This window comes from Coloeus monedula (assembly GCF_965178545.1).
Source record: "Coloeus monedula genome assembly, chromosome: 2".
NCBI lineage: Eukaryota > Metazoa > Chordata > Aves > Passeriformes > Corvidae > Coloeus > Coloeus monedula.
The window spans coordinates 7172615-7199730 of record NC_138782.1 but is presented as its reverse complement, the minus strand read 5'-3'; the positions used below and the strand labels follow the sequence as shown (position 1 = coordinate 7199730).

General features: G+C 44.0%; 1 protein-coding gene across 6 annotated transcripts in view; it reads right to left on the bottom strand.

Moving 5' to 3' along the window:
- The window catches only part of MACROD2 (mono-ADP ribosylhydrolase 2), an 884685-nt gene extending 860152 nt beyond the window's left edge, over window positions 1-24533 (bottom strand). For all 6 annotated transcript variants that reach the window (XM_082303078.1, XM_082303080.1, XM_082303082.1 and 3 more), the window contains exons 1-3: window positions 24301-24533; window positions 20175-20291; window positions 1754-1861 (exon numbers count right to left, since the gene is read on the bottom strand). In XM_082303078.1, the coding sequence (XP_082159204.1) occupies window positions 1754-1861; window positions 20175-20291; window positions 24301-24346 (271 nt within the window). In that variant the 5' untranslated portion in view covers window positions 24347-24533. The remainder of the gene's footprint in view (window positions 1-1753; window positions 1862-20174; window positions 20292-24300) is intronic.
- Window positions 24534-27116: the final 2583 nt, after the last annotated feature.

Sequence of the window (27116 nt, the reverse complement as noted above, 5' to 3'; positions counted from 1 at the left end):
GCACCAGTAGAAACAACTTTTTTTGCCAAAAGCTTTCTAGATACTTTCAGAGTGTTACGTCCCTCTTTAGGTCTTTCAACCTCAGTTTGTTTTGAGTGGTCTTTAAACCTTTTCTCAAAATTGCATATTAATACGCATTGATTTGATTATTTTTTAATTTCTCCTCAGAGAGATGCATTTCTCACCACAATGGCAGGCATATAATAGGTTTATAGGCAGATAATATCATTTGCAGTCTGGGATATAGGTTTTTTGGACCTTTCAGGAGAATTAAAAGGCGATTTAAATCAAGAAATGCTAAGTATTCCTGTTCTAAAGCTAATCCTTAACTAGTTCCAGCCTGTAATTCAAGGGAGGCCTATGAACAAGGAAAAGCTAAATATAAATGGAGAGAAGTATGCTAATATTGACTTACTGGAAAGCAATAAAGTAAGGAAGTCAGCAAAAGCACTACTGGGAAAATCATCTTAAAAGAATGAGAAAAAAAAATATTAATGCTTCAGAGGCCTTGTCAACACACTGAGGAGAGGATCATGTTACATGGATGCCACTGTATTGTTATTTAGGAAGGCTTTTGTGCATCAGTAAACTAGAAGATTAATTAAAAATTTTTGCATGGGAATACCAGCCTCAGTACTTGGAATGCAAAAATGTGTTTCGAAATGGCTAAGGATTCCACCCCTACTTCACAAAACCCATTAGCAGATGTCCACAGTTAAAGTGGATGTCATATAATTGAACAGTCCAAGAGAGTCTGTTCACTGCCCTCTACACTGTGTAAGCAAACACTCCTGTGCTCTTTACAGACATGAATCAGTAGCTCCACATGGCATTTTCCTCTGATAAGCAAACACATCCATTTTGGCCATTACAACCCTGGGAACCTCTGAACTTTATTCCATCACAGAGAAGATACTGCAGTATGTTTCCTTCCAAGAAATTAATACCAGCAAAATTAGTTCTCGAAAATTAATCAGTGCCACCCAAATACTAGGGGGAAAAAATTTCCAGCCTCAGGACACACAAACCACACACTCTTTTTGGAGTAGAGAGTGCAGTCAAGATGTGGCTGGGGGCACGTGTGAAGGGGTAAACCTTCCCATCATTTTTTGCCAAAAAACTGAACTAGCTTGCTATAACCTAATACACAAATGAATTAATTGCACAGGCATTTCCCTCTTTTTGTTACAAGATGCTACACACAGTTCTTCACCTCAGCTGCACACATGGAGACAGTCACTGAACAAGAAGAGGTACTAAAATACAACTCTGCAGATCATGGCCAAATATTTGAAAAACACAATCTCCCAACAAGAAAGCAAATATGAAAACCACATAAAACAAATTCTGTTTTCCTATCACCTTGTTGTTAAGGTTATCACATTAACTAGCCCACAAGTGGCTTGATTTATAAAAGCAGACTGGAATGTACTGCATTAGCTTAGTATCAAAATTGGGCTTTCTACAACACAAAGTGTGAAGTCTCAGCTAACCAAGTTAAGCCAAAAGATGGACACGAGAACATTAATTTTTTCATGGCAACCATGTTATAAAAGTTTCACAATAATCCCTGCCACAGTAAATTCACGCAGGATGACCAGATGCAATACGAAGGAACTGGGGAAAAGCTGTATTTTCCAACAGATTTCCACAGGACACACCAGTTTTAGGCAACTTTTCAGAGTTCACACTTGTACTGTGGAGCTATAAAGGATTTTCAAGACATAGCTGAATATAATATTTAACAACCTACCAGCATTAACGATGGCATCAACCTCAAGCAGTGTAATGTCGCCTCTATAGAGAGAAACTTTCTCACTCAGACTTTTCTTCCCTTGCAGATCTTCTTTAGCGTTTTCACCTACAAACCAAGAAAGCAGAAAAATCAGGTTACAAGCGTGGGCCCAAGGTCGTTATTTACAAGCCCTGAACAGGCAGCAATCTAGTGACACTACTGATGTCAGACTGCAGCATCTTTCGGTTTCACCTCGAGAGGGCACCGGCAACCCACAAGACACCAGCACTGCCCTAACCACACTGCTTGCTTGCTACTTGTTTCCAAATACAAGCTAGTAGGAAGCACTGAATCCTAATCCATATACCATTTGATTACAAAACTGTAAAACATACATATTTTTTGAAGTGAGATCCATCAGTAGTTTTATTTGGTAACCACAAGGGTGCAAATTGCAAAAACAAATTGAGAAATTAATTAAGATTACCCTCCTAACTAGAGTAATTTCTCCAATCCAGAATAATACCAAATGAGTACAAAAATACACAATCACACCATTTGCCAACAGCCCCAAAATTCAGAATTACTTCTGAAGACATGTAGCCAGACAACAAGGCTGAAAAAAAAATCCATGCAAATTTTAAACTTGGAGCTTTGTCACCTTAAATTGCTCAGCTAGGAGGAGGCAGGTGGTGAAGACAACGTACACTAGCTGGCAACAGATTTGTTATTAAATAATGTTACCATAGTTCCCTTATTCCTGTAAACTCCTGAGATTTTGCATCACCAAATTGTGGCGGTGCAAGTGGCTGCAGCCCCTGAAGACAAAACAGACACCAAGCTGTGGTGGTCAGGCCCCGAGGTTTAATGCCTTGCTCTTAATTAGGGTGACAGCCCATAATCCCCCAGTTCAGTTATCTACATACTTTTGTATCGTTGGTTAATATTTTCCCCTCCCTATTTTATGTAGGAGTCTATGTATATTTATTTCCCTTGATTTAATATGTCTAAGTTCTAGAAAGTTCTGTCGTACTGGACACCCCATTGGTTCCTTCCCTAAGTCCCTCCTTTGTGTTATTTCCATTGGTTCCCTTACCCGCTACCCTACCTCCTGTCAAGTATTCCATTGGCTGTATCGCTTATCCCCGACTTTCCTTTCCCCACTATAAAATCCCTGGACCCTGTTAAAAATTTGGCTCTTCGTCTTCTCCCCCATCCCCCCCCCATCGTTTCACCTGAATAAGCCTTCTGCGTGGAACTTATACGGAGAGTCCCCTCTCTCTGCTTCTTCGCCTCCCCCTGCGTGCTCTCACGCTCTGCTCAAGGGACCGCTCCCTCGGATGAGGAACGCCTCCTCTCTGATCCTTTTGTGTGTGCCGCCGTAAATCACAAGCTGCGCAGCTAGACCTCCGGGCTGCTCTTCGAGCCAGCACGCGTGGATTTTATCATTATACCAAATCACTTCATTTACATCCGATTCAGTCTATAGAAGAGTTCAGTTACCTCAAACCCTTGCACAAACATACTGCCCAAAGCTTCGCCAAGTTAGACACGCACATCACAGCAATGAACTGAGGAGGGAAGATTATTAAATTCACTTTTACTGTTACTTTTTAAACATTCTTTCCAACACAAGTCTCAAGAAGCTTGAGTTCATCTATTGGTCAGAAATAGAACTCATTTCTTGAGGTAACAAAAGTGTGAATCAATTCCAAATCTTCAGAACAAGTGAAGTTTGATGACAGGCAAGAAGAGTCCTCAATATTTAGTGAGAAGGTAGAAACAGCCCAAACAAATTTGTTCCTCTAGTCTCACCCTCCATTTTCATCAACTCAAGAATACCAACTCAGACGTGTCAGCAGTTCCCTGCTGAGCACTGGAGAGCACATCCCCAAGCTCCTGAGGCCCAGTCCCACAATGGCAAGATAGAGCAGTGGGCTGAGACAGCCATATGCTCAGACCCTCTGGCCTGGCCTTGCCTTGACATTCCCAGCCTCTGGCTGCCAGGCAACAGCCTTGTGACATCACAGCTGATGCCACCACCTTGCACAGACCCCGTGGGCACTGCTCGGCTCAGCTCAGGGTGAGGGCGAGAGATTGCAGCTCCTCAGGCAGCTCCGCCATGCTCCGCCCGGGGCTCTCCCTGCTCCTGGGGCTCTGCGTGGCCTCGCTGCTCCCCAGCACCCTCAGAGCTCACAGCTGTCCCAGCAGGAACACGGCCCGGCTGCACGTGCCAGCCCAGGACGTGCAGCAGCTGGACACTGGCACAGGCAGTGCCAGCCTGTGGTTGGTGCAGGTGCACTGCTGCACCTTCTTAGCCCTGTCCCTGCTGCTCGCCGTGCTTTGCCTTGGATGCAGCCTCCGGAGAAAAACCGAGAGGCAGCGCAGAGAGGTGAGGGCTGGGGACCAGGCAGCTGGGATGGTGCCAGGGGGCCGGGAGCTACAACGTGTAGGGAGAGGACTGCCAGCCCCTGTGGAGAGGAAAGCCTGGGCAGGCACCAAGGGTCCTCTGCCTCTTCCCCAGCCCTGTGCCCGAGCCCAGAGGCAGAGGTGGGGCTCAGCCCCCTTCCTCCCAGGAGGAAACAAGGACAGGCTGAGGCACAAGAACAAGACAGATCCTGCCCGAGGTCTTCTCCACACAAGCTGTGCCCTGGGGCAGCCCAGCCAGGCCCCAGCTTCCCCAGGAGAGCCCAAGGGGCTCAGCCCCCTGAGTCCCCTCTGCCCCTTTCACCGTGCTCCCTGCCCCGTGTCTCCCAGGAGAAGGCCTGGACACGCTCAGCTTGGCCACGGACCTGCTGCCTGGCTGACTGCCCCCCCCTCCATGACGAGGTGATCGGCCGGCAGGAGGAGAACTCTGCCTCCATCAAGAGCTACCTGAGGCACCTGCGCCAGCGCTGCCTGCGGGGGGACGTGCTCCAGAGAGGAAGGAACAAGAAAGCGTGGAAGGACTTAGACGAGGAGGCAGCGCTTTTCTCTGATTGAGAAAACAACACCTGCTAGGCAAATGGAGTAATATACTGCAAGATTTCCAATCCAGCTTTTTTATTATTATTAAAATTATTTATTAAATAAGACAGCTTTTATTTTGTTTTAACTTTAGTCTTGCAAACAAGTTGACTTCAATTCTTACGAGGAAGTGAAGTCAATGGCCACTAAATCATCTCTGCATACACACTCACGAATGATGGAGTTGATCCTGGTACATCCTTTCCAAAATTTGAGGGTTTAGGCTGCTACTGATGACACACAAGAGTGGAAACGCTGCTGTAAGTCCTCCTCTTGTCTCCTCTGCCCCAACCTCAGCAACACAATACAGCTGAAAATCTTCACCAGAAACAGTTGAACATTCATGTCCCACCCCCACTTTTTCCCCTCTAGACCCAGCCATCATCCTCTAACCCTCTGCCTATACAACCCAAGTTCATTTAGCTCTTCCTCCTACATCATCCTTTGATCCTTCAGTCATATTCAAAACATCTCAAGAGTCCATAGAGCCACAGCTTCAAGTAGGATGAGGCTGATTAGCTGAGCTCTTCACACCAAATACAGGAAATAGGCAGTCCTAGCCCTCAGCTTTGTTTACAACTCCTTCCAGCTCACCCCAAAGGAAAAGGGCTTTTACAGCTTACACAAGGGTAGAAACACGCATTCGATTGAGTCAGCAGCAACTGCACTTGAAAAGAAAACGGGTAAAGTTCATCTGAACCAAGTGGATGAGGGACTGTCAGAATATCTCACTAGAGGGAGCCCCCACCCAGGACATAAATGTACTCAGCTGGTACAAGGGACAAGGATGGCACAAACCTACAGCATTGGAAAATCAGCCCTGAAACTCAATCAGTGCTCAAATAGCCAGGGTTTTAAAGTCTAGTATACTTTAAAGTAAATTAATTTTTTAAACAGGTCTCAAGCTTCCAATTACAGAAATCCCCACAGCAATACCAAAGAGCTTACCACTAGAGGGAGGAGAAAAACCTACAGCTGGAAGAGCTTATTATAAGAAAAACCATTACATTTGCATTTTGAAACGCCTGTTAATGAAAGAGAAGAGCACACACAAAGTAGTAAAAATAGGTACCAAAGCCCCATAGTATAAAGCAATACCTATGGCAAAGTAAAAGTCTTTTGGCACTCCATGAGCAAAAGCCGGTAAGAGAAGAAATCAAAGACAGAACAAGTGAGAGCAACTGATGGCAGTGAGGCTCACAGGCTCACACTGTTATAAGGGAAGTTTGTTAAACAAGTCACATGACACGTTTCTCCTCAAGTTCATAAAAGCAAGTAGCAGACTGGATTGCAAGAAATAAAAGCTGAAAATGGGAGAGTTTCCTCATTTCTAGTCAGCTTTAGAATTCACAGCTGAAGGACGTAAATTAATTCCAAGTTCAACAGAAATAAGTCTGCCCGCTACCTCATCCCTGCTACAATGGCTACTAGCAGAGACACGTATCCCCACAAGGAAGGCTTCTGTAAGAGGACCTGGAAAAAGAACCTGAGCAAGGGACAAGAATCACACTATCCCCAGACAAGAGGCAGCTCTTCCACTCCTGAAAGAATCCTCAGCAAATATTTGACTAGGAAACTAAACCATTTTTCTTGGGTTGCTGAAAAACACAAAGGAGATGAGCGAGCATTAGGAGTGCATCTGACCCTGGGGGAATGTGCACCAACAATTCTGCTACACGGTCTGTGCTTTTTTCCCTTAGGTGCCTATTTTTTTTTAACTTAAAGCTTTGTTTTTGCAAGTTTCCTGTACAGACTAAAAATAATGAACTATTAGCAATTACTAACCTCACATCTAACACAGCTTTCCATTCCATTTGTTCCTGCATAGGCTTATGGAGCGTTAGAAAAGACAGATTGTAAGACCTGTACTATTATGGGTCTGCTTCTACTCCTACTAGGCATGGATGATTGTACAGGAAAGGCAATTGCTTATCTAAATCAAGATAAGCATTATTTCCATATGTTCCATCACCAGGGGAAAAGCATTCACAGATGCACTGTAGTACTTCAGATTTGTAGAACAGATTTGCTCTATCACTTCTTGGACTTAAACGAGATCAGAACCTGAGCACAAGGAAGAAACATCTGTTGCAGACAAATCACTTTCTACCCAGCCAAAAACGCAGCACAACATGCAAGTCAAAAGCACTTGGTGATGAACACAACACCTTCTCCCTGACTGCATACTCTGCCAATATGGTCTGTTTCAGCTCATTACCAGGAGGCGTAATTGTATTAGCCAATGACTACAGCTAAGTACCAAACTCCAGAGGCAAACAGACACCATGAATCACAGAATGGATGTGGTTGGGTGGCACCTCTAGTGACCATCAAGTCACCCAGAGCAAGTCGTCCAGGACCCTGTCCCAGTTGAATTTAAAGTATCTCCAAAGACAGAGATTCCACAACCTCTCCAAGCAACCTGTTCCAGTGTTCAGCCAGGCTCACAGTATGTGTGTGGTTTTGGTTTTTAATGCTCAGAAAGAACTTCCTCTTTCTACTTGTGCCTACTACCTCTTGTCCTGTCACCATGTGCCACAGAGATGAATCTGGAGAAATAGATCTCTTTTACACCCTCCACTCTATGTTTATAAACACTGAGCAGATCCCATCTGGGGTATCTCTTCTTCAGGCTGAACTTCAGCTCTCTAAGTCTCTCCAGGCACAGGAGGTGCTCCAGTTCCCTAATCATGTTTTAATGATCTTTGTGGCTCATCTGGTGCATTAACTACACTTCTCAGTTCTACACCACTGACCAACCTGCTGAGGTCACACTTTGCTCCATCTTCCAGGTCAGAAGGTCATGGTATTGCCTATTCAAGGTTCTACAGGAGGCATGAAATATCCCCCATCTGAGGGGCTATAACTCACCCCTGCACAACTACTGCAAAAAGCCCTGAGCTCGCTCACTCAGACCAAGTTTAACATAGTGATATATGGCTACCAGCAGCCCTCAAACAAGGTTGGAAGTATGAGCCTTGACATTTTAGCCACATGTTTAAATGGGAGCCATTGAAGATATTTACACATTACAGACATAAAGAGTGGTGTACCATGAGAATTGATCAAACAGCCAGTCAGTCTGAACAACCCACACAACGCTCATGCAAAATGCAATTTTCTTGTGTTACAAGGTCTTGCATAGTCCTTAAACAACCTTTTTCTCAGTCTATCCCACACAGCTCTCTGTATCCCCAAAATAACAAAGCTGAGAGGCAAAAAAACCCTTTAAGTCTGGAGAGAAACAAGTAGAAGGAAAAGAGAAGCCTGGTTTTTTTACGAAGGTTTGTAAACCAAGAGAAGACTTGGTATGGAATGCAAAAGTACCAAAGAACAAAGTTTGAGAAAGGAGTAACAACAAACAAGGAGAACAAGAACAGGAATACATTCCCAGTTCTAATTTGTGATGCACCCTTATCTGCAGGGACATGCAACTGTCAATTCATAAATCAAAGTCTTCTCACTTCAGCAGCATGCACATTGACAGCAGACACGACATAAGTAGGCTGAAGCCCTTGGGTATTTGTGCATTTACTTGGAGAGTCAGCATCCAGCTGCTGTGGTTGCTAGGCTTGCTGAAGATTTCATGATTTAGGGTCCATAGAAAAGGCTGCTGGTTCAGCTGTGACTCAGAAGGAGCCGTGCTTTGTCTGTGTGAAGAAACCCATTCAATCACTGTCTTGTTTGGTTGGTTTTATAATGTGGACTTCAGAGGGATTCCAGACTTTGTAATGATATAGTGGAATAAAAATGCTGTTGGATATGGTATTTTGCTAAGTTCTTGCCCAAGCCTGATTATCAGTACCTCACTCTAGGTGACACCAAGAATTTCAATATAGATTCTTCTCAGTGAATGGCAGCCTGAGTTGTACTGAAGTACATTAAATTGTCAGCCAAGGTCACATGGAGGAAAGAACTACACAGCATTGCCTCAGACTCAATTCCTACTTTTTAATCTCCCTCTACTACAGAGAGTTCATAATTATCATCGGAAGTTCAAAAATGGAGACAAACATATGACACTCCTTTAGATCACTGTTCATTGCCCCATGACTATGTTGATACTTGTCTACAAAGCTAAAGGACTACAGGTGATTCCACTTCACTAGATTCCTTCCAAGACAAAGCAGATCCCTTCACTGCAAGAGCTGTGTCTTGGAAATATCACAGCATTCATACAACCATTCCTGGTGTGCTCAAATTGATCCAGTACCACTTGGGGTAACTATGAGCCTTCATCCAAAACATACCACTAGGAATGCAGCATTCCTCCACTCACCTTTATAAACTGGCTGGAAAAAAAACGACTTTTCATGACCAACCAGGTATTTAGTCTTCAGCAGCACCTGTTTTACTTACCAAAATGTGAGAACACATTTTAAATGGGTGAGCACATACAGCATCAAGGATTAAAATAAGTTTATAGTGGGGATCCACCAAAACATTACTTTCATTCATTAGCTTATTAAGCAGTCAGACAATTTTTATACTATGTTTTCTGCTTTTTTAATTCCCTACACCATTGCTGAGCAATGACTTCTCTAGTTGAGTATTACAGGCTTTTGTAGTACTTGAAGTACAGCTTGGAAATAAAATGTTACTACCAGAGAACTCCAAAACTTGTGCAAAATATCATCAGCAAATATTTCATGGCATTGTCATTCAAAAACCTCTTTGCATGACATACAGTGACAACAGCTTACCAGGTGGGAGAAGGAACTTTAGATTTTTAGTATCAGGGGACAGGTCGGTACATTGGGGTTTAGGATTTTTTCCTTCTGTTTCTTTTTCTCAGGGAATTTTCTCCCATATGCTGCTCGGAGACAATAACGATTGGGTACTTTAGAGAGACAAAAGAAGTTGCCACAGCTCAGGGGAGGGGTGCAGCTGGCTACTCTCTCTCTTTACCTGGGGGTTTCTCTGGGAAGGGCAGAGATACCAAGAGAATTGGGCTGGGGGAAGGGGTTGGGTGCAGCTCCTAGCCTTCTCTTGCTCTCTCAGCATTCCAAGGGCCAACAGGCTGCGGTTGTTCTGGAAAGAATTCACCACCACTGAGGGGTTCCATCTCCTGCTGTCTTCTCCTACCATGAGTGAAGCTCTGCTCGAAAGAGTGGCCATTGATTGCACTGGGACCTTATTAACACCTGACTTCACCAAAGGACCCTTCACCATCTGCTCGGGTGCCTCAGAGGAAACCCTGGGACTCCGAGCCATGAGCCCCTCTGAGGGAGCCTCTCCCGGCCCTGTTCGGGAGACAGGGATGCCACTGCCCAGCCCCGCCGTTTCTCTGCCGCTGCCCTGGATTTTTTGCTACACTGTAACCCAACACCCAGTGCCTGCCCAGACACCCCATGGCTCCTGCTACAGCTCCAGAGTTTCTGATACATTTTGTTTGCTACTCTGGCATCTGCTCGTCCCTGCCGTTCCAGCTTGCTGCTTCCGAGGTTCCTGCTACAGCTCATTTCGCTATCCAGAGGGGCACCGGGATCAGCTGCCCCTGGGGCTTTGCAAAGGAAACCCTTTTTCCATCCCTTCTGCCGTCTCACCCGCCATTACCCCGTGAGGGAGATGCGGCCGAGCTCGCGCCACAGCGCCCCCTGCAGGCGCGGGGAACCATCGCAGCCGCCCTGCCCGGCCGGGAGCCCCCAGCGCCCCTGCCGGCTGTGAGCGGAACTGCACCCGAGGGGAAAGGGCCTGACAGCCGAGAGAGGCTGGTGCTGGGCTTCTGCTCTGTTTGCTGCTGCTGCTGCCGGTGTTGTTGTTTGTTTGCCTTATTATACACACACAAGCTAGTAAAGAACTGTCATTCCTTTTCCCATATCTTTGCCTGAAAGCCCCTTACTTTCAAAGTTATAATAAGTCAGAGGGAAGGGGGCCATATTCTCCATTCCAAGGGAGGTTCCCACCTCCCTTGGCAGACACCTGTCTTGCAAACCAAGAGGGTAAGTTCTTATGCAGGTGCAAAAGATGATACTTTCTACATGAAGACATTAGGCTTGGGATAGCTCTTACCTTGCAGCATTTCCCTTCCCCTACTCCCCAAGATACCACATTTAATTTGCTACCCTAAAGAATACTGGAGCTTCAACCCGAACAGCAAGGGACAGAGGAAACTTTGACTATTTGAAGACAATTCTACCACTACTCATTAGTGTTGCCAGTCATGCTTGCTTCATTCAAGGACTTAAAAACTGGAAATTAATACGAACTCTCAAGCAGTTACAAATTCACTAGCTATCTTCTTTTACGTATCTACCTAGAAATGAAAGACACACCAAATCTCAAAGCCTTTAAGTCAGTATAAGAATGTCTGTGTACATCACTTATTCTCCTGGATTTAGTTATTTGCAGTACACTTACAGTCCTTCCCCTATAAGAACACTGGTGGGAATGCAGAAAGAGGGGAAAAAACAGAATGGAATTCTATTTTTTCTTTAAATATGGCTGACCCATACTCTCAATGACAGCTGCATGAAGTCTGGGGCTTGCCTTCAGTGGATGTAGACTCATTAGGAAATCCCACCAAAGGACAGCACTGCAACACACAATACATCAGTAGGCAAGCAGTAGAGTACCTTGAGGACACAGAAAAGGTTACATTGAGCACATGGGAATAAATCCAGTGCAGGCTGAACTTCAATACAAGTCACACCTGTGTAGCAAATGGAAAACACAGAACTTGGAACACCTTTACAGTCTAACCAGCCATACCAAGGAGACCATCACAAAAGACCAACGTTGCATAAACAAGCCTTTGTGGGAAAGCAAAGGGCAGGATAAGGCAGGGAAATGTTTTAAAGAAAGACAAAGGTGCAACCAGTTTCTTTATATCTACACTTTCTTCATACCTGCTCTACATTAGAGATGGACTGAGTCTTTTGGACAGGAGCCTTCAGGTAAACTCTAGAGCAGTCTTTTCTAACACAGCATTTGACCACCAACTCCCAGGGATGCTGTTAGTGCAAAGATGCTTGGAGAGAACTACTTCCACTCTCAGAAATAAATGTCTTGGCTACATCAGCTCAAGGCTGAGAGGTTTCATTTTCCAACATGTGCATTCTATAGCATCCCATCCCAAAAAAAAAATCATCTGGAAACTTTGGTGAAGGCCCTTGTGACACACTTCTACAAACATGCCAAGTCAACATGCAATAGCCTGCAAGTCTCAGGACAATCTCTGTGCACAAACATTATGCTTCTCATTCACACTGCAAATTGAAATAGAAAATATTTCTCAGCATCATTTCAATGGTTTTCAAATCTGTGCAAAATTCAAATTTATCATCTTTCAACTGGATTGTTAAGCCTTCTGTCCAGCACAGAAGAGCTTTTTCTGGGTATCATAAAAAATAAGCAGCACTTCCTACAGGACTGAGAAATTTTCTCTTAACTGCATTTTCCAAATACACATCAGCTAGATGTCCTCACATGGAGAAAGCTATGTATCACTTCAGAGAGTAACTACTACCATTTAATGGTTGGACTCAATGAACTTAGAGGTCTTTTGCAACCTTAACAATCCTATGATTCTACACTACAACTTATTCAGGCCCTCGCTGGCTTGTTAAGTGGTATTTCTACATGCTGAGGAGTTTAGGTCTACTGAATCAAAAAAGAGAAGCCAGGCTTATGTTGTTGCCAGTGACTGGGTTTTTAACACGTGTAATCAAGAGTTTAACTGTGCATGAAGCAAATACAGCTACACATGAAAGTTAGTTAACATGATCCAAACAGAGAGCTTGGTGAGCTTAAACTCCATCAGTGATCCCCCAACACCATCAAGGGAGTTAAGGCAGTATCATTACTTACTTTGAGTGTGAGGTTAGTTTTCAAACGTGTTGCAAGTGCCCCAAACCCAGACAGAGGCACAGTTGGGTGGCTTACCCTGTGTCATAATTAATTATAAAGAGTCCCAGGCAGCAAATCCTAGTTGAGACAATAGTTCAGCACCTTCTTAAATACCTGTCATATCTAAGCTACATCAAATTAAACCAAGCCATACCAGTCTCCACCTGTCTAATCAAAAGAGGGTTCCACCTTCTGCAGAAGGACATCAGCTTTTTCCACCTGCATTTGAAAATATCTAAAAGTCACGCAGCCAGGCAACAGATCTACATTAGTGAGCCACGACAAGGGTACAACTTAACAGCTTGGTTTGGCCTCAGCCTAATCATAGGCACATGGCTTCTAATCAGGCTTGCACATTGGCTCACATCTGTCTGCAAAAGACTGTGAGGACATATGCCACAATCCATCATAAATTATAGATTAGGGCATTAGCCAAGCTACCATACTGAGCAAAGCTAGATGACTTCCTAAAACTGTCTTTGTAGAGCAATACATTAATTTGGGGAGTTGATCTTGCAATTCCCCATGCTCAAAAGAAGCTCACCCTTTATATATAAAAAGGAGAATGAAAAAAAAAAAAAAACCCAAAGAGAAGACAGAAGCCAAAATATATAACCTGTTACTTTTTCCCTGCATATATTAAACTATCTCGCTCAAGTCAGCTACCAAAATATTCCAAGCTGGAACCTAAAATTTTTCTCAGCAGTTTCTGAGGAACAGCACATCCCAACTTAAAGCATCACTGCTGCTAAAGCCGTTCTCGCTCACACCCTGAACAAGCCAGCTGACAGCATACTGCATCATCTTGACTTCCTAACTCTACTTAGTACTTCCTTAGGGACACTGCAGTGACATTCAGCAGCAGCTACAAAAAAAAAAGGATTGTTTCTCATATTGCACAGGAGAGAAGCTTGGAAGTTATTCATCTGGTCAAGATTCATGTCATCAGTAATTAAACATTAGAACTCTTCTTTCTGGCAAAGATGTGCCTAACTTCCCTTTGTGTCTCCACCTACCAGCCCTCTCTAAAAACCATCAAGAGCTTGCAGAGCCTCAATAAGGATGCCAATTTATCAATTTGTTGTTCAGAGCAGCATCCTTTCCTATGGTTAACTCTTCCGCCTCAAGGAGCTGTCTGCCAGTGTAGATAAGAGAGCTTTCTCAGCTGCATGCAGAAGAGCCACAAAATAATAACTCTATCCAGGACCTGTATAAGCTTAATGCTGTGTGGAAGTTACCTTGTTAAAAAAGTCACAGAGCAGCAGCTTAAAGAGAAGTCATCATCTTAATTACATCAAAGACAAATGATTTACTTTCTTAGGGAAAGGATTAGCTACACTGGATTTTGTGTTCTTAATCTATGTAAACAGATCTGAACTTTTTAATAATCATCATCTCACGCTGAAAGCAAGAAACTTCTTTGTTTTTCTCAAGAACACTTTAATGCAAACTGTAACACAAGTGTCATCTCTTTGGCAGCTAATCCATCCTATAAAAGTTATTCACATGCAGCTCACCAGGGAATTACAAGGTCAACTGAATACATCTTCAGTCTTTTTGTTTACTGTAGTTTCCCTCCACCCCTTACACTAAACACACTAATTTATCTACTTATATCAGGTATATCACTAACTGGAGATTATTCACCTCCAGAAACAAACCAACTCACACACAGAGATTATTTCTCAGTTTATGCTCAAGTAAACTTGCACCTGAAGAGTTATTCCCATGTCTGTGCAAGTCTATCTTTGGAAATCAATAGCCAAGGTGTGAATTGGTCTAGGGTCACCAAATCACAGTCAGATTTGCACAACTCTGCAGTTCTGCATCTGTTCAGGACACATCCTAAAAGGGCAGCCAAGAGCCTGAGCAAAGTAGAGCACACAGGGCTCTGGTTACACCCTCCTGCCCTGGCAGCCTTGGATATCTGTTGCAGCCAAACAAATACCAACTCAGCCTTAAAGTCACTCCACATTATGCCGTGGACACACAGACCCCTTCAGCACAGACTAAGAAGCTGCAAACATGGTTTGCTCTTCTTACCCCTCTAATTCCTTTGCTGCTTCCTTAATATGTATATAACATAGAAAGCAGAAATGAGCAAACAGATTTTCAGCCACTTCCACAAAAAGCATGTCATTTCACAATTAAGTATTCAAAATACTTAATTACCATAATCCTCACACAATTCACAGAAACCACAGTTGTTAGTTTTTTCACAGTAATTATACACAGCAATTGATAAGCAGTGCTCTCCATGTGCATCTAAGAGACACGGTTTTCTAACCTTAAACACACCAGTGTTGAAGAGACCTTGTGATGTTTAGCATGAGTAACAGTGGTATGCCAATACATGGAAAGTAAGGACAAAACCGAATACAGCACGAGTTTAAGCAAAGCTGGAATTCACATTCAGGGCCACAGGTAACAGAGGAGACCCTGAACGGTGGCACACAAGTTACTGTTGTTTTCTGCATGTACTTAGCAGAAAAACTGCTGCACTCTGAACTCATCAAATAAAGAGTTTCAGTAGCAAAAGCTCTTTTTATTTTTGAGAGATAGCAAAAAATTACACTAAGCTGTCTCAATTTACTTTCATCCTTGTCACTCAGCTAAAGATCTGTTATAAAGACAGTAGTTACAGTCATTATAAGAAAAACAAGTCACAATGAAAGCTGATGGACTTGGATTTTTGGTGGGGGGATGGTCTTGAACCACACAGGTTTCACACAGCTGTTACAAACAGAACTTGTGATTGTCAAACAATCTCAATGTTCAACTAGAACATAATTTCTTTTCCTGTATGAATCGCTGATAATATTGAGTGGTTTAGAGAGATGCCATCTCTTACTTGTAGACATCTGGCTGAATTTCACTGCAGCTTAGTAGTGGAGTAGTGGTGTCACTTTCCAAAGTCTAGTACTCGTTACCTTGGTTCCTAGTTCCTGCAGCACAGATATTCATATCAAGCAGGGCTGCACGGAGACTCTAGGTTCTTTGGAGACTTACTTGTGTTAGTTATCCACCCCAAGAAATGCTGGTCAGAGCTCAGCATTACCACACATTTTCTCTCCACCACGAAGCATTTGGAGCAGCTCATCTACATGTTTTGTCTCTGTAATCTTGTGTCAACCCACTGGGAGTATTTAGAAAGCTACACATTCTTAATACAACGATGCTTTTATTAAATCCAAACCTTATTATTATACATAAAACCCTCAGATTAAAACAGATTAATTTGAATAGTTTGAACCATATCATTTTCTTTAAAAATAGCATATTAAAAAGATTCAGAGACTGCCAAAACATCTAAACATATTTCAAGACTTGATTAAAATGACTGCAGACCTTTTGTGTCATTTAACCCCAGACAAAAATGAACTCAGTTACTGTGTCATTCCATTTTAACTTCATCCTATCAAAAGTAGTTCTTACCACTAGCAAAGATCTTTGAACCACCACCCAAATTTGCTGTTTTCTTGGCATCACTGTCACGGCAATGTATTCCAGAGGCTGTGAGAGTCAGCAGGACTATCAGCTGCCTGAAGTTAAACAATATCACTTAGTACATTTTCTGAATTACCCAATAATTACAACAAAATGTTTTTCTACCTGTGACACACATAACTCAGTGACAACAAAATTCCCAAGACTCTAATTTTTAAAAAAGCTTTCCAGAACAAGTTTTCTGAAGTCATCTCTCAGATTCACCACTGCAAAGTAAAGACATCTTTGGGAATTAGTGTGTACCCAACAAAAAGCTAATATATGTATTTAACTTTAAAATACACTCTAGTTGTTAGTCTACATGGTGGCATTTTATTCACTGAGCAACATTAGCTCCTGTTGCTGTACAAGATGAGTGCCTAACAAAGTGGTGTGTAATATATAGCATTGAAACAAAGGGATATAAATTCCAGAGCTTCATAAAAAAAGTCCATTATTCACATGTTGTCAGGAAGACATCCTACTTCAAAGTACGTGAGAAAACGGATGAGACGTGTGTGCTTTGAGTATCTGATGGATAACAAGTGGGGAGAATGATAGTTACAGTATATTCACACTATCCAGCCCTCTAAGACAAGTTCATTCTTTGTTTCCAAAGTGGGCAACTCACTTCCTTAATAAATATAGTTAAACCAAAGAAAGCTTATATTTACAGGACTACTTCAAGAACAAGTTTTCTGTTTCTACCATACACTCTTGACATTAAAGAGGGCCACTTGTCACTAACTGTCCCTTTTCCTTCCACTGCTGCAACACTTGATCTCTGAGATCCACTTGTGCAGCCTGGCAAGCGGCACACCAAAAATCAGGAGTGTTGACAGCATAGTCCTTCTGGAAATGCACAAACCCACATTAGATTGCTTCCCTTAGCTCAGAGAAGTGGGCACTAGGCTTAGTCTTTGCATTCCACATTGTGCCACTCTCCTCCCAAAATCAAGACTTAACACAAACATTGACCAAATTCCATGCCAAAACACACACCAACCTAATTTCTTATGGCTAGTCATGTCCATATGAAGACACCTGCAAAAAAAATGTAGGTTTTTTTTTTTTAGTCAGAGCAGGACATTTTAACAAAGACACTGCCTCTTTGAACTTCCAAAAGTTTTTTAATAGCTTCGCTGCTACAAAGAGACAAAGCCCTTGTCAGCTGCCATTCAGAATTCAGTAACTTTACTCCTCAGGAGCCTTTACATAGATGCACATCCCTCTGTTATGTTTCTCTATCACAAAGACTTCCATCCTCACCAAAACACCAAACTTACTCCAAGCTTTACTGGTTTTCTTCAGAATTTAGTTCTCAACACAACTTCCTCTCAAAGGAGGAGGGGTAGGGGAAAAGTTTGTTTCCACAACTTAAGGTATGTTCTTCCAATTTGCTAATAAAGACCACCCATGAAGTACCCTGGCAGTGAGATTGGTTCCTTCCCAATATGAACCTCTTAGATCATTTCAGTTTGAATAATTCTGCAGACAGACTTTTCAATAATCTTCCATTAAACTTCCACATAACAAAAATGTATGCCGAACTGGGACCTCCCAACACTCTCCAGTGAGTCACTCACATTCAAAAATGGGCACCGTAAAGATTTGACATTGTACACGCAGTCTTTCCTAATAGCCAGTACTAAAATTTGTGCAGTACTGAACATCCTTAATCTCAAATTGAGTATTGAGTATCTATGGGGCTGGCTGCCAGCTCAGATGCTCTGCCCTTCTCCTACAGCCTCTTACTCCAGCAGCTGATTGATTGTGCCTGCTTCCTTTGATTTGTTCTTGGTTGCTTTCTTGATTTCTCCTCATCACTCTTCCTGAACAGCCACTCTATGCTTCACTAATCAATCTGTCATTTTTTTACTGTATATGGTATTGGGAGTAAATGGTAAAGAATTTTTTCCGAATTCCCCATCAGTTGTTGTTTTGGCTTGACAGGTATACAGAAGATTTTATTTTCACCACCACCACCCTTCAGACCTCTTCTGTTTGTCAGTGCAAGCAGCCACCTTTCACTTGAAGAAAATATCACAACTTGGGCATGGCATTGTTGGATCATCACCAATTCCATCACACCTGGAGCTTCACTTGTTCCCTCCAGAATCTCATTCAGGCTGTACCTGTTGCACTCCATATGTCCCATCAAACGGAGCAGAAGTTTTCATCAGTAAGAAGATTTAAATTCTAATTCTTCTGTATTTCAGCTCAAAAAGACAGCTTTTAGACACATGATACCTTCAAAATGGGGTCAACATTTAAGAGAAATAACGTTTGAAGCAGATGCAGTTAACAGTCACATTAATACACATATTTCTTTTAATTGTACTAATTTGTGGGAACAGGGAAGCATTTCAGCAGTCCACTATTACACATGGCTTACTTATAACAAATACATCAAAGAAAGAGTGACTACAGATATTTTCTCCTGAATGTACAGTATAACAAAACCAAGTAGCAGAGCAGGGTTTCAGCACAATTTTTGCCTTCCAGCATTTTTTTGCAGTGTACTGGGTACTAACAGAAAGAATGTAAGAGCAGCTACAAGGAAATAAATTCACCACTGCCATGATTCAATACCCACATATTAGACACCGACATTTTGCTTCTGTGAAGTGTAACAGCAATCACAACGTAAATCCACACCTTGTCATTTTCAGCAGCCCAAGTAATACAACATCTGTGAATTTCAGTGCTTTACAGAGAATCTGAGAGTAGCTGGAATAAAAATTCTAGTTTGGGCTAGAAGGGATAGTCTCCCAGTTAAACCACATGACATACTGTATATTCCCACGTACCACAGGCCTCCAAAATCAACTTGCGAGAAGTCAGGTAATTTTTTTATTTTTATGCAGCCTTTGTTTTCTAGATGGACAGGCTTTCCAGTGTTGCAAGATATAAATGACCTACCCAAATGGTAGAAAGAGGTTTATGGGTACTGATATAATACAGCTACTCAGCAGGGCTGAAGAGCTCAACAAACTCTTGACATATTTTCACTTCAAAAGTTATTCCAGATGCTTTTAGGAGTAGACAGTAGCAATAGCTGCTTTTGACAAGGACATCTGAAAATCTGTGAGCTCCTCTAGATTGTGCTAAAATAAGAGTTACAGCCTTCCTATTTTATTAAAAACAGCTGATTAGCTCCAGGCCTCATTTCACCTGGATTATCACCATAAAGACCATGTTCACCTGCAGCCACAAGATTACTCTACACACCTCTTCACCCAGGCCAGTATTCACTATTAATGATAACAAAAGGGTCAGAAAATTAGTCCTATATCTGCAGAGGCAGGAAGCACTTTAGGTCTCATAGTTAGATAGTCCTTCAAAAAAACACAGGCTTCAGCCAAGTAGGATAGCAAGACAGGAACAGAAAGAGGAGGAGGAAACCAGCTCAGAAGTCATCCCTATTCCTCCACAACCTTGTGTGCATGAAAGGGAACTAGACAAAGAACAAGGCACAGTTACAGAATTACTTGCAGAGTGGAGAAGTCTGTAAGCGAATAGGATTCACATTGGTCAGTTCTCACTGCAAGTATTTAGACAACTCTGCTGGTGATCACAACCATGATAAGGCTGCATACGCTAAGGAAATGGGAGTTAATCCAAGTCAGACTGATGCTCCTGCCCAAGAAAGCAGGCAGGACCAAAGGTAAGGAGGCTCCAAACCCCATCTTCTCCAGTTTCTGGATTTTTAGAAAACAACACAGCTCGCACACTTCCCCTCTGCTTTTGGGTCACCCGCAACACTGTTTTGCCCAGATTTCCCATATCATTATGCTCAGTAAGTTTCAAAGACAAAGTTCTTTAGGCATGGCTGACCGCTAGAGTATCTGGAAAGTAAGACTCATGCAGAGAAGAGCAATTTTACACACTTAAGGGTTAGTGACTCCATCTGGGGATACTGGCAGAGTACTGGGACACCAGTGGGGCTTTAAGAAATTTTGCTAGGGTTTTTTCCCCCCAATCCCAATTTTAGGCTATCACTGTTCATAACAACATGGGCTCTAAGTCTTAGCCTTCCTAAAAGTAACTTCAGAGTGAGAAAACAGAGTGGTCTATATCTTAAGACTCCCCCACTTACCATCGCTTTCGCTCTTGCTTTTTAAGTCTTCCATCCATGTCGGAATAGTTTTCAATGCAACGTAATCCCCCAAGTACTCTTTGCGTCTTTCTTCCAAGGTCATCTTCAGCAAACGCTCTGTTTAGGGGAAAGAGAAATAAGAGAAGTTTTGCAAGCTCTCACACGTTGTTGCACATGAGCCACGTAGTGACCAGTGCAGTGCCCTTGACGAATGAAATGCCACCTGAGAGGACCAAGCATGAGAGATCCAGTGAGTTACAACAGGAGCTAAACAAGATGCATCTGTACAGCTGCATGCACCTATTTCTGGATATCCCAGTTCTGCAAAGTTAACACCTCTTCCCCACACTCTGGGCTGTCCAGGCTTCTTCCCCACATCACTACTGTGCTGCTTCTTCCTGCCACTTTAATTCCTGTATCAGAGAACAGCAACTTTAGTAGGGAATTGTTGTTTTATAGGGAGTTTTCAGGTATCAAAGTCTGTTCTGTAGGTTCTGCATTTGTAAACCAGAACCAAAAAACCAGAAGTTCAAGTAAAGGCAGGGAGCATGGTGGGAGATTAATAAAATGCTACTACATAACAAAAGAGATCAGAACTAAAGCAAACGTTCTGTCAGTTGCTAGGTGTCTGGGGTGGTAAGAAGGGCAAGTTTAGCTTTAGAGATTTTCATTTGAACATTAATAGGACATACCTGGTTACCACACTAAAATACATACAGATGGTTGGTTTTGTTTTCTCCTGAGAATGTCACCACCTCTTTCTTCAGACGTTTAGTGAAAAGTAAAGCCTCAAACATCGCACAAGTATGACAGCTACTGCCAACTTCACTCTCCTTCAGACCCTGCTATAAATGGACTTTTACAGTAAAAAAAAAAAAAGCCATCCCAATGACCCAAAACAGCAAGCAACCCCAGTACTTCAGCTCATTTTTGCCATCACATCCTCTTCTCCCTCCATACCTCATCAATGCTTAGTATTAGCTCAGCACAAGATGAAGAGCTTTTTCCCTCCCAAAAGAAGAGGGGAAAAGAAAAAGAACAGTAGAGAACATTACAGCACCCATACTCTACTCAAATTTCTGGGTCTGTTTTCACCAGTAGCGCTGTGCTACTTTAACCACACCAACAGTTTTTCTTCACATGTTAATCAATAATAAATGCTCTTCCATGACTGAAGAATTTTTAGGGGTGTAGAGGAAGGCTAGACCCATGTTATTTGCATTTTACATAAAGGACTAGGCAGACATGAAAAGAACATTTTCATCTCAAGATGAAGAAGCAGCAGAAGAGCTGAACATGGAAACTGCTTGTCAGATTGAACCTTAAAAAAAAAAACAAGAAAGAAAATCACTGGGGTCTGGTTTGGGATTCTTTTGTTTGTTTTTTTTTCAAAATAAATTTCCTAGTTATGTAGGCTGCATTCAGCACAGTCTAATAAGGCAAGTTTTGAGCACAGCTTCCCTTAACAAAATAAGTTTATTTTGGTATTTTTTGACAGCATTACCAATTTCTTCAGTTGACAAAAACACTTCTCTCTCCTTATTCAGGCTTGGTATCTCACTGGGATATTTACAGCTGCCGAAGTGGAACTGACGTAACAAGGGTCACCATTAAGCACAATGGATACATACCCACCTCCATTACCTGAGCTCCAGGCATACAAAACTCCAAGTATCTGACATGCACATTGGAAGTCCCATGGGTAGACAGACCTGAGAGAGCATGTCAGTTTTGAGGGACTGACGAGCAGAGCAAGTCTAGGTGCCTTTTGCTGAGGAGGCAAGAGAGCCAGTCCTGTGACTTCAAAACACAAGTTCTTCTCTACAGGAAGGTTTTACAAAAGTTTGCTCTTGTGAGTCAGCAGCCAAGAACTTAAACTGAGTCTTAATTATACCCAAACCTCCCAGAGGATGCTCCCAACAGCCTTCACCGCAAGTACCATTTTCTGCCTGTAGCAGAAACTTGGGAAGTTTGCAGGTGGCCCACTCCTGTGTCTAAGGCTCTGAAATCACCTCCACTCGTGCTCCTGCTCTGTTTCAGCTGTCCTCAAGGAAGATCTCCCCAGGGAGGACATGGACCAACCCTTAATTACCAAGAAAGTAATTAAGAAAAGCAAGAGTATTATCAGTGGGTTTGAACTCAATATCTAGCAATCAGTGCTTTTTTCAAGAAGTGCTTCAGAATATTAAAGGCTGAGAGCAACTGCACTCAGAGCTTCATGGAAAGAACAGAGCCAGTGAGCACAGCCAGCTTTGCAGGGGTTATGGGGTACTTGTGAAAGGTGAAGGCAGGCTTGACAAAAGATTTGATTTCCAAAGTACTGACTGGGTAAGAAGGAAAGAAGTTTGGATTCTGTAGTTTTCCTCTCTAGCAAAGAAGGTACTTGATAAGAACAGTGTCACAGGGCTGAAAACTGAAGGGCAATGCCAGCAATGAAGAGAAGCTTTTTCTGCTCTCCTCACTCAAAGTACTTGGGGCCAACACCATCAGCATGGTGCTGGAACACTTACTGGAGCAGAAGACCGGCAAATGCTCTTCGTTCTCACTGGGCAAAAAGACAGGGAGTTGTGGCCAGCCAGCACTCAGAAATGCTTCCTGGATGAAAAAGCCCAGCAGCAGTGAGCAGCACTGGTTGGCATTCAGTAACATCACCATGCTTATAGAGACCACCATCCTCACAGCTGATGGAGACACCAAAAGTGTGTCAGCAGCTCCAGTTTTCCCTCCAGACTCTCCACTCTGCCATCCTTACTAAGGCTTTGAGTTCACCTGCCAGGCTATGAATTCACACAGACAGCAACAGAGCTGAAAGAGACATGTGGGAGTAGTAAGAACATCCACCAGAGCCTACCAGAAACTTTTCCCCATCTGCCCCTTGCATTTTTTGAAGGTAACAACAAACAGCATTAAGGGAAAAGTCAGTTATAATTGATCACACATAAACAATGCTTGAGACAATTTAACTGTACCTTCTTCGTTGAAAACAGAAACTCTTGTCATGTAGAAATTTGTTGCCTCACCTTTACTAGAAAAACATGGATTGTAAGACAGTTTGAAAGAAAAAGACTCACTTCATTTGGAGGAGTGTGAGAGGAGCAACTAACCTACAGAAAAATAAGTTCATTTGTGTTTTAACATTTTTTCCTTAGAAAGGTGCACTTGAATCCTATTCATTGAACTAGTCTTCTGCCTTCTTAGCTTGAAACATACTTAGAATCACAAGGGTGATGGAAGAAAAGAAAGAGAACTTAAAATATGACCCTCTGATCTGTTTTTCTTCCTCTCCTCATCTATTACTACATTATTTGGAACACACCGGGCAAGAAGCTTTACTCCTCGCAGATATAAATGTTGCACTTCCACTCCGTGAATTTTTTTCTTAATTTTTACATTGCTCTCCACAGGATCGATATAAAGTACCGAAACAGCAAGGTCTGCATCAAATGCCTGGCCCACAGTTTTCATGCTCTAGAATTTAGCTTTGGGATTTTATAAACTGAGAATACACAGGTGGGGGTCCTTAAAATATATATAAAAATAAATAAATAATTCAAAAGATGGGAAGCAGGGGTGCTCTGAGAGTCCCATACCCCAAACATTTCACCCCGTCTGACCGACACTAGAATCTAAGCTGTTTACACTAATGATCCCAATAAACCACGTTTCCCCTCAGAAAACAAACGCATTGAAAGGAGAAAAAGCACGTTTTGAGGGCACGTGCCCAACTTTTCGGCCTGAAACACTCCCACAAGGTGACTCGGGGGCGGGAAGCCCTCAGGAGGGGGTTGTTTACCGCCCTCCCTCGCTTACTTCCCTCCGCCCTGGGGCTCCACTCCTTACGAATACACCGAGGTGTGGGGGGAACAGCCCCAATTGCCGCACGCCTGGGCTGCCAAGAAGGCTGTGTCAGCCAGGAGACCCCAGGACAAGGGCAGAGAGCAGGGAGTTCCCCCTTCCCCACCCCGTCCCTTCAGCCGCGGCCGGCGGGAAGCGCTGCCGGACACCCCGCGGTGAGGCGGCGGCTCTGAGGGCACCGGGACCACCCCCCCTTCCCTCGCTCCCTCCCAGCTCTACGTGGAGTTCAAGGCGGGAGAAGCGGGCCCGGCACCGGGAAGGGCGATAATACCTTTCTCCTCCCGCCACAGCTTTTTCCGTTTGTTGCCGGGGTACATGGTGGTGTGGCTGGCGGCGGCTTTGAGCTGCAGGTTCCCCAGGCTCACGAGGGGGTGGAGGAGACGCCGCGCCAGAGCCAGAGCCGAGCGATACCGACGCCCCGCGCCGCCGCTGGTACCGCTGCTCCCGCCGAGTCCGGCTCCGGCTCCGCGCCCGCCGCACGGTGCCCGTCAGCCGGGTCACGCCTCGCTCTACCCCGACACCCCCGCAGCGCCCGCCCCGCTCCCCGCCGCCCGTTGGCTCCGGCAGCCGCCGCTCAGCAGCCGCCTCCTCCTCCTCCCGCACCGGCCAGGAGGAGCCTGAGCGCGGTGGCGCCGGGTCGGCAGGATTTGGGGAGTGTGTTGTGCGGGGACACGGCTTGGCGGGTGCTTGGGTGCGACTCTGCGCGGGGCTGGCGCTCGGAGCCCCCGCGGGCGGGGAGGGGAGCGGGCGGGCACCCCTGTCCCGTCCCGCCCCGCCACCGCCCCTCGCCCGCCTCCTCCGTCCCTCTGCTTCCGGGTTGCGGCGGCACCGGGCTGTGCCCGGGACGGCGGGGCTGTTGCCGAGCGACGGCGGCGGGACCCGGGGACCGGCGGCACCCGCCACGCCTGGCCGGGGCCCGCCCGCCCGCCAGCGCCTTCCGTGGGGCCACGGCACCCATGCGGCCCTGGAGCGTCCGGGACGCAGGAAACTGCCCCGGCCGGTTTGAAAACAGGTGCTGGAGCTGCAGATGCCGGGCTGAGGTTTCCGGGAGCGGGATTCCGCTGGTGTGTCCAAAGAAGGGCAAGAGAGCTGGTGTAGGGTCTGGAGCACAAGTCCTGTGAGGAGCGGCTGAGGGAGCTGGGGTGTTCAGCCTGGAGAAAAGGAAGCTCAGAGGTGGCCTTATCACTCTCTACAATTCCCTGAAAGGAAACTGTAGCCGGGTGGGGGTCGGTCTCTTGTCCCAGGCAACCAGCATCAGGACAAGAGGGACATCATCTTAAGCTAGGCCAGGAAGGTTCACGTTGGACATCAGGAGGAATTTCTTTGCAGAACGGGTGATCAGACATTGGAATGGGCTTCCCAGAGAGGTGGTGGAGTTACCACCCCTGGAGGTGTTTAAGAAAAGTCTGGACATGTCATTCAGTGCCATGTTGTAGTTTACACGGTGGTGTTCAGTTAAAGGTTGAACTCGATGATCTCAAAGGTCGTTTCCAACCTAATTGATTCTGAGATTCTGTGACTCGCTGGGATCCCTACATCACGCCCCCACCCCCTCCTCCCACCTATTGTGAAAATCACCGCTGGCTGCAGCAGAGGCCAAGGTTCACCTGGGTCCAAAGGTCAGGGAAGGCACCTTGGCCCGTGTCACTCACCCTTCTCTGTACCAAGAGTAATTTTCTCCTTCACACCAGCTTCCATGGACTAGATAAATAAATAGAAAAGCTTCCCTGCAGCTGTACAGATGCTCTTAGCTTCATTTGTGCCCCTGTGGAGGGAAAGGCCCTTCCCCATGCAGGTGAATGGATTTAGCCCTGGAGCACAGCGGGTGCTTGACTTGGAGCAGGAGTGATGAGGGGCTGGTGTGACAAAGGACATGTCACAGCCTTCAGTGCCTCACTGTGCTTATGATCTGACACAGCTTCACCAAGACAGAACAGTTCACAAGGATACAGGGATGCCTGATTGAAGTCAAACACAGGGTCTACATGTGTTCATATGGAAAACAGAATCCCAGCTAAATCATACAGAGAATGTCTTGTGTGCAGCCTCTGGTGACACACTCTAGTGCTTCACCTGTATCAAAGAAAGGTGAGGCACAACTTAGCAACATTTCTTTTCTTATAGTTTCTGCTAAACACAAACATTAGCATCTCTACTATAACCATTAATCTTGGTACAGTTCCTTAGAGTAAAATCGTGACTCTTATCCAACTCAGTGATGCAGGGAAGAACCCAGTTTACATTTAAATAAATCAGACTTGAGTCTTCTTTACAAAGCATATTTGAACATGTATATTAGGCCACCTCCTGAAGGGATGTTGTTATCTTTACGTGATTTCTTCACTTTGCCCAGGTGATACGCCTTGGTAGCGCAAGCACAGTTTTCTCATCTTGATAATAAAAATGAGAGACAGGTAATTTTTTTTTTCTTCTTTTTACATCCATGATGTGGAGAAAATATTTGAATGCATATCCTAGATCATTGCATATTTACCAAGCTACTGAATATTCTAGTGTCCTGTGGGATCTGTTCCACATTTTATAAATCAATGTTTATTGGACCAGAAGGGGAGAAAGAGCAAACTTAGCTCTCTTCCTGTAGAGGCCATCTGCATTCTGCAGTTTCATTCACAAAAGGAGCTACAATAGCCACAATTTTGGAAAATATCTAAAGCAAGTATGTACATATACAAAAGGGGGAAAAAAAATAACCCTGATGTTTACACCAGCATCAAAATGAAAGACAAAATAAAAGACAGGAATAAAACTGATCTTCAACTTAAAAATAGAAGTGTCCAAATGTTACAATTCCAGTAAGAAAATTCTTACTGCATTTTATATTTTTTTCTTCGGGTGCTGGTGATACAATTGATCCCACTGAAGAAGTAAGAAATCATGCCACTGACTGATACGAGCACGACCTGTCTTCTTACACTTGTTGATTCTGGAGGCCTGAAGGCAGAACAATCAGCATTATCATACATGGTGGGAAAATTTACCTAAAAAGTAGCATTTCAGTATTTGGATGAAACCCAATCATGCCACAAACTGGGAGGTTATGTTCTGAGAACATCGTAGCAAGCTGTA